The following is an 8,540-nucleotide window of genomic DNA, read 5'->3' on the forward strand; positions in this document are numbered from 1 at the left end:
TGAGACAGATCGCTTCATCTCCCAAGACTTCATTGATTCACTTGTAAAAGATATTTGAAACTGATGAATTTCAAGCTCCTTTTTATTAATACCTCACCATCACCACCACCACCATGAACAGGCATACAGACCACACCAGAGCTGCCCCTGGAGCCTGTGGGTCCCGCTGGGATTCCCCTGAGGTGTGTCCCTCGCCTCCACCGTTTTGCCAGGAAGGAGGCGGGAATGTCGGCTGTTCCTGGTTGTGTGGGTATCGTTCCTTGGCTCGGGTGAACCGCATCTGAATGAATGTGGAATGTGCAGGGTTAGAGTTGCCAACTTCTCTCTTCCATTCGCTGAGTGTTCATGGGGTTCTTTTCATTCCCTTGTGGGGCTGCACTTTCTCCCAGTTCTGCAAAGCAGCAGGCGGCTTTGGGGACTCGATGATGTCATTTCTGGGACACATACACAACTGGATAGTGACAGATTCTCTAGGAAGCACAGAGCCCTCATTCTTCCTGGCCTGCTTGGCCTGCTCCCTGCATCTGTCTGCAAACCAGGGAGCCTAGGCGCCTTTCTTCTCACTCCTCCAGACACTGGAGAGCATCTCCAGTCAGAACTACCCACCACAGTCCTGCAGGAAGTCCCAGGGGTAAGAGCAGCGGAGGAGCAGGATGGGGAGGAGGCGGGCTGACATTCATTGCTTACCTTGAACCAGGCACTGTGCTTTACAAGGATTATTTTAGTTAATCCTCAGAACAACACTATGAGGTGGGTATTGTTATTCTCATTATTTGGAGGTCAGAAAATGAAGACTCTGAGAGGTCAGGTAACGTGCTCATCTTCACACCCTTGGTAGGTGATGGGATGGAGATTGAACCTCACTCTCATTCCAGAGCTAATACTCTGAACCAGTGAGCTGCATTCTCCAGAGGTCTGCTTTGGTTGGAGAGGAGCTGGAGCCCTAGGCCCTGGGATGCTCTGTCCCCCATGACAAGGTGTGTGGCTGCATCTGCTTTCTTCAGCTCTCCAGATGCAGCAACCTAGAGGAGGCCCTGGGTCTGGTGGGGACTGGGGCAGGAGTGGAGGCTGCCCAAGCTCCAAGCACTCCACCTTCCAACTCAGAGCTTTTTGGGTCTATCTCCCAATCCTTTCTGTCTCCCTGGAGAGTCTTCTGAGAAGTGTCTCAAATGCTCCTCTCCACTCATGAGCTTCCTTTTTTGTTTTGTGGGTTGTTTTTTTTTTGAGCCTGTTGCCCAGGCTGGAGTGCAGTGGCACAATCTCTGCTTACTGCAAACTCTGCCTCCTGGGTTCAAGTGATTCTCCTGCCTCAGCCTCTTGGGTACCTGGGATTACAGATGCCTGCCACTATGTCTGGCTAATTTTTGTAGAGACAGGTTTTCACCATCTTGGCCAGGCTGGTCTCGAACTTCCGATGTCAGGTGATCCACCTACCTTGGCCTCCCAAAGTCCTGGGATTACGGATGTGAGCTACTGTGCCCGGCCTTCAAGAGCCTCCTTTGTTTGAGAAGTTTCTTTAGAAGTTACCTATGTAGTAGTATAGACCTAGCCATTACAGCACACCATGCTTTGCTATCCAATGCATTGATGCCCAGCTGTAAGAAGTCTCAATGTTGTACATTTTTGGGAGAGTCCTCCATGCTGCCTGAAACAGGGAAGAGCACATTGTAATGAGTTGATCAGAATGGATCGCTGATCAGTTAATCACCCCTCTCTCTGCCGCAGGAGAAGGCGGGATCTCAGGAAGTCACCAGCATCCCACTTCTCCAGGTGGTCAGTTAATGGTAGTGAGGGTACACCCTCACCCCTGAATGTGCCTTCTGTACCAGCATATAGCTCGTTGTCATTTTTGATCAAGAGACTTAAGAGACTGCTGAGAAATTTTTACCTGGTTCTTACTCATTAAAATAGTATTACATGAAAATTTTACACACTTACCTGCATCTCCCCCACCTAACAGATCAGCTTTTATTTCCGTACCTCCTTCCAGTTCATCCGTAGGCATGTATGCGTGTATTTACCCATGGTTGTCATCTTCATCATTGCATGCATGCAATTTAGCTTTCTGCTCCCTTCTTCTAAGTGGATATTGTGACCATTTCTCCGTCCTGTCATAGAGACAAAGCTGAAGGTTTCCAGGAATGGCTGCATTGGGTAGGTGGAGCTTTCTACAGGTGTGTGGGGAGGGTGGGGGTTGGCTCACTACAGCTAGGAAGCCAGTGCACAGATGAAATGATGTTTCATTTTTCTGTTTTTCTCTCTGTTCAGTATTCCCTACCAGCAGAGAGGGGCATATCCTTGAGAGTGGTCCTGGGGCAGCCTTGGCCTGCAGGGAAGTAGCGCTGCTCAGTGGAGAGGGGTGCTTTGTGACTTTGCCAGCTGGTAAATGTCACGACACATTCTATTGTTTCCTCATTGTTCTTCTCCTTGGGAGTCATTCCCAGTCCAGATCCTCAAGTAAGAGCAAAGAGTAGCTGTAAGGCACCTGGGAGACTATCCTGCCTGCTATTTTTAAACTCTTTGACCTAAGTCATGAAAGAAGAAATGCATTTTATAACATAACTCAGGATACTTGTACAAGTATGTCAGACTGATACAAAATCTCCAAACACTATTTACTCTTACTACATGCAGTGAGCCCGATACTTTCAATCTACTCTTATTTGGTTAAAGGAGAACAACAAAAAAATGCTGGTCACGACCACACATGAATTTCATGACCCATTAATAAGTTGCAACTAGAAATTAGAAAAAACACTTACCCAACCCAACCCCTTATTAGACAAATGGGAAGCCAGGCCCTTGGAAAGAGGAAGTGACTTGCCCACAGTCACAGTCTGGACCTAGCTGGAGCGCTGATGTGGCCTTAGTATTGGACTAACCTGGAGGAGAGAGGGGGGCGTGCTCAGGGGTCCAGAGGAAGATGCTGGGCTCCTGTGTAGCAGGCGATGGAGGGGCAGCACGGCGCCATCCTGATCTCCAGCAGGTCTTCTGTCTGGTTGTGGGAACATTGCCCCTTTGGTGCCACTCTGAGCTGCTGAGAGACAGCCAAGTTCATGCACACAGTGCTCCCCAATTCTGTGGGATGGGACAGTGTCACCCAGAGGACGTTTTCTTAGTAAAACAAAAAGGGAGGTGAAGTCTCCCTGTGCAACCGTGCTCCTGTTCCCCCTGTGCTTGCTGGCTTCCAGAAGTAATTCATATGCCAATAATAAGAACTGGTTTTGCTAGCAGTGGGACAGCAGAGATGGGCGTGTGTGAGGGGTGCTTCCCGGTCTGAGGCCTGTGGCAGAGGGAAGGGAGGGCTGAGGATACTTTCCTGCCCCTTCCCTGGCAGATGCTCCCACCCGCGCCTTTGTGGGCTCAGGGCCATGGGCTGGCTGCCCCGCTTGTGTTATGAATGTCACAGGGGGGAGCTAACGAGGTTATTGGGCAGAGAAACACTCTCCTGTGACCCATGTGGAAGAGACCTACAGCAGAGCAAGAGGCAGGGAGGCTGGCTTTGTCACACCATCCATGGTGACAGAGAAAGCATAGGAGGGGCAGGGGGACAGCAGGCGTGGGCGCAGCACCATCATATTTGTCCCTCAAGAGGTGGAGATGGTAAAGGAAAAAAAGCCAAGGAGACAGGCAGATGGCCAGGTTTGCTCTGCATTCATGATGGGAGGGGGGGCTGTGCATGGTGTGGGGATCCATGGTGTCTGACAACACTGCTAACTTATGCTGGGGTGACGGGCTCACCATTAAAAGAGCTGCCGTAGAAAATGTGTGTGTAATAGAGCTTCACATAGGAAGAAGGGGAAATAAGAGAGGGGCTGGTTTTTGTAGGTTTAACCTGATTGTTTCTGCTGTAAGTTGAAGGGTGACCCACGGTTCCCTATATGCTCTGTCTTCTGCCCCCGTGTGCCCTTCCCGTGTCTACACACAGTAAGTTCACCGGAGCAATGCTGAAACTAGAAAGAGTACACTTCGGAAGACTTGCTGCTCTCCAGGACTGTCACTAGGGTGATGGCTGAAACTGTCCCCACGCTAAGGTTGTGTGAACACCAGCAGGGGCAGCTTACTTAAACTCTCAAAAGCCTCAGGGTTCTCACGCACAGCATTAGGGTGATGCTCGTGTGCACTTCCTGTGGCTGATGGGTGAATTAAACAGGACGTAACATGTAGCGTATTGCATATGGTGGTCATTGGGAGCTGTCAGCAGCAGTAATGGGGAAGTTGGCTGCTTTATTTCCCCTTGATGGACCAAGCAGCTGCTGGGTCATGGTCACCCAGCCCCTCTGGGGAGTGCTCAGAGAAAGACAAGGAGTCTGGTCTTCTAAGAGGAACCCTCTAGCACACAGGAGCATCCTCTGTATTTGCTGTCAGAAATGGCAGTGGTTGGGATTCAAGCCCCTCTGATTTATTTTCCTCATTCTGCACTTCTCTGTAGCAAGTCACATTTTCTTCCCTTAGCAATAAAATGGCCCTTCAGGCTCATGAGTCATAGCACTGACACCAAGTCACCTATCAGTCACCTATCTGATTCGGACGCAATGGTTCATCTTGGGTGCTTAGTTAGAGCCCTATGTTAGGGTTAGAATCCTCTACCGTAATGTTCTGAGATGCTTGCCGTTGGGCCAGAGGTTGGGAATTGGGTGGAACTCGGCCCCTACTCGCCCACTCCCTGCATTGCTGCTTCTCTCATTTCCTTTTTAAAATCAAATCTTTGTTTTGGGTCATATTAATCCTCGATGCCTGTCCAGAAACTATAGCAAAACCCCATCTGAATTAGCATTCTGCATAGATTTTGCCCGATTCTCCCACCTCCTTGTGCTCTCCCTCCTTTTCTCATCTGGAACCCCCGGTCTATCCCGCTTGCACAGCCCATGGGGTACCTTATGTGCACTGGTCTCAGGCATTCTCTGCTCTGTTCCCACCATCACCTCTAGAGGAGACCATGACTCACTCACCTTGCTGCCCCCACCAGGGTCAAGAATGTTACCTCTGACATGCTTAATATGACTGGGATTTGGGGACTGGGGACCTTGAATCCTCTGTGCATTTATTGTGTGCGCTCAGATAAGCTGTCTTCCTTCCCTGCCTCAGTCTCCTCCATTTAAATCTGGAGCAGCCATGGTGATGGCAAATAAACACAGGGCCCCTTGTGAAAGAACTCAAGGGAGGACATGCCTGTAGGGCAAGGGGTCACTTGTGCCACTGGCCTGCTGCCATCCTGTTTCTGAGTCTCTGAAGTCTGGGGAGCTCCCGGATCCAAATTCGTTCTGTGCCCTGACCTTGTGCCTCTCATTCCTTGCAGACTTTAAGTTCGCCATGTACCCACCGTCGATGATCGCAACTGGAAGTGTGGGAGCAGCCATCTGTGGCCTCCAGCAGGATGAGGAAGTGAGCTCGCTCACTTGCGATGCCCTGACTGAGCTGCTGGCTAAGATCACCAACACAGACGTGGTAGGTGGCCTCCACCATCTTGGCTGAGACCAGATGTCTCTTCTCAGCTCGGGGAAAGAGACGGCGGGTTTGATTATGTCGTGTCAGGGGTATTTTTGGGGTTTGTTTTCTAAGATCAACATCCAAGGGAGTACAATGTAGTTCAGCAGGTGACACCCCCCTCTTAAGATTCTGAAAGACTGTGCACCATAAAATACAGAAGAAAACTCAGGAAGCAGATGCAGGGGCGGGCGGAGGGCTGTTTACCCATGTTCCTCTATGGCGTGGGCTTCCCAGTGGGTCTGAATTGTGGCTTCATTGCCATATTTGTACACGCTGCCGGGCTGCCTCTGCCCAGCAGCATTAGAGCTGCCGTGTCTGCTCACACACACAGAGGCTGTAAGGCACAGAGAGGAGGAGGGAGAGCCAGGACTCAGCTGCAGTGGACAGAGCAGACACCCTATGAGAACGGTGTCTGTCCTTGGCAGACCTCTCGACCCCTCCCCGCTCTCTCTTCCCTTTTGTTCTATGCAGTCGTGGATTACAAAGTGCTTTCAAAAGACAAAAGTCCCATACAAACTCAAGAAATTATTATTAGCTTCGGAGCTTCCCCATTCTGTGTGCCCTGGGGACAGCCCAGAGGCTGTTACTTCCTGTTGCCAGAATTTGGAGCTCCTGAGAAGAAAGGTTTTGAGAGAGACCAGGGTCAAATGAGACTCTGAATTCAACTGGTAGGAAGCTGCAGTCCTAGAGTGTCCCAGCCAGGATGGTGCTGAGAGATCGGAGAGGCAGTTCCTTCATTTTCCACGGGCAGGACACTGGCTATAGTAACCAGCCGGGAGGGGGGCTATGGCAGAGCTGGGACTAGAACGCCCAAACTCCACCTGCCCCTGAGAAACATTCCACCCCACCCTTGCTACCGCTCCTGGGATCTTTTGGTTTGAAAAAAACCTTGGGTTTAAAGGCAACCCAAGAGGGGGTTGTTGGCCCTAAGCCTTCATGCATTGCCATGGAGAGGCTGAAGAATGCAGAGCACTTCACGATGACACCCTCTGGATGGTCCAGGGGGATTCAGATACCCTCTGCGGGCTTTTATTGAGTTAAGGGATCATGTGATTTACTGGCCTACGTCTGAGGCCTGCAGAAGGGATACTGAAGAGATGAAACCTCAGAGAGCCCACGGCTGCAGGTCACTGGCTTTTTCTCCCGCCCACGTGGATTTTTCCTGGCATTTGTTCCCAGCTCAGAGAAATGGGGCAGGGAGATGCTGACAGAGCAAATCTGAGGTCCTCCTCTGAGATAGTTCTTAGATATGGTCTTAAAATGCGGGCTCCAAACATATGCTTTTTAAACGAGGACTCCAAAACACAGCCTGAAAAGCTGCCTCCAGTGCAGCGTGAAGAATGCTTTTCTAATCCTCCAGAGAAAAATCATGGACAGGAATTAACATTTATAGAAATGGTATGCTTTCTTCCTTTTCTGAATGTCTCCAGTTAAGGCTGCCTTACAAATAGGACTCCTAACCAATTTAAGACCAGCCCTTCCTCAAAGCCTAGAGACAAAAATGTCCGTGTTTGAGCGGCTCCCCTCCTCCTGCCCCCAGGCATTGGAACCTTTTCCCAATGTTGATAGACCTCAGGGCTGACCACCCAACTGTCTCCAGCCTTTTCCCACCTCCCTTTGTCCTTCCTGCCTTAGGGATCTCAGGTGGACAGTGGTGTCAATTTCACTCCTGGGAGTTGCTGCTAAATCTCTTGGCTTTTCAAGACTGCAGGCAAGTCAGTCTGTCATCTCATCTGGAGAAACCGTTTTGCCTTTTTCTGATACTACATAGCCAGTCCATTTAAGCCAGCTGGCCAACTCTATTAAATGGACACGAAGTGGGCAGGAAGCTGGTTGGGGAGTGGCCTCCTATAAATCCCAGCTGTTGATTGAGTTGGTACCTCACTTCTATAAGGTGCACACACTGTGTTTCTAATCTAGGGCTGCCAGTGTGTGCCTCATTCACACCAGTGGGCCTAGGTTAAACATTTTCATATTTAAAAACCAAGAGTGAACATAGTGAAATGTAAAATTAATAACAGTTTTTCAAATAAAAATCAGAGACCTCAGGAAGTTCCAAGCTTACCTCTGGCTTACCCCAGAGGCTTGTTCACTCTCCCTGAAAATGTTTTTAGTGGAAAGATTCAAGCAGCGCTGGGCTAGGTTGTGTGAAAGATTCAAGCAGCTCTGGGCTAGGCTGTGTGTGTGTGTGTGTGTGTGTGTGTGTAAGTAACTTCCCAAGTGATAAATCTCCTCCCATCCATTAGCCTGCGTTCTCTGAAAAGCTGATGAGGGAAGAAAGATAAACGACTAGAATGTAGAACACGTCAGCATTGGGAGGGAGGTGAATTTTGCTTCCTGAGCTCCGTTTACCATTTCTTGAGTCAAGAAGTGGTGTATTTCAAGCATTTAAAGTATTCATTTCTGGAAGTCTTTACTGAAGGCCCAGTTGTTGCTAGAAGTTGGGGTGGATGGGTGGCATGTTGGAAATAGAGGATGAGATTCCTGCATTGAGGGAGCTTAGCGGTTGTATGATGAATCAAGAGTAAAGCACGCAAAACCCTAGGAAATTAAGAACATCAATGATGGTGTGCTAACTATTGTGTTACGAATGCTAAATGCAGGAGGAAATCAACCCAAAAGCAGGAGCTCATGAGGCCTAATGTAGGATGCAGGCCTCCCGCAGAGAAAACATGGTGATAGAAACTGTTCTTAGAGTAGAGAAGCAAAATGTATGCGCACACAATGGAATATTATTCAACCAAATGAAATTCCGATCCATGTCATAACATAGGCATACCTTGAAAATACTATGTTAAGTGAAATGAGGCAGACACAAAAAGACAAATACTGTATGATCCCACTTATACGAGGCACCTGGAAAGTCAAATTTCATAGAGACAGAGTAGAATAGAGGTTCCCAGGAGTCTGAGGGGGAGGAAAGGGGGAGGGATTACTGTTTTACAGGTATATTGTTTCAGTTTGGGACGATGGAAACACTTCTGTAAATGGAGAGTTCTTTTTTTTTTTTTTTGAGACGGAGTTTCGCTCTTGTTACCCAGGCTGGAGTG

General features: G+C 49.1%; 1 protein-coding gene across 1 annotated transcript in view; it reads left to right on the top strand.

The window, feature by feature from the left end:
* CCND2 (cyclin D2) overlaps positions 1-8,540 on the top strand; it is a 25,907-nt gene that overhangs the window by 9,677 nt on the left and 7,690 nt on the right. The window contains exon 4 of the mRNA XM_017546077.2: positions 5,300-5,448. Coding sequence (XP_017401566.1) covers positions 5,300-5,448 — 149 coding nt within the window. The remainder of the gene's footprint in view (positions 1-5,299; positions 5,449-8,540) is intronic.

Source organism: Cebus imitator, unplaced genomic scaffold, assembly GCF_001604975.1.
Source record: "Cebus imitator isolate Cc_AM_T3 unplaced genomic scaffold, Cebus_imitator-1.0 Scaffold187, whole genome shotgun sequence".
NCBI lineage: Eukaryota > Metazoa > Chordata > Mammalia > Primates > Cebidae > Cebus > Cebus imitator.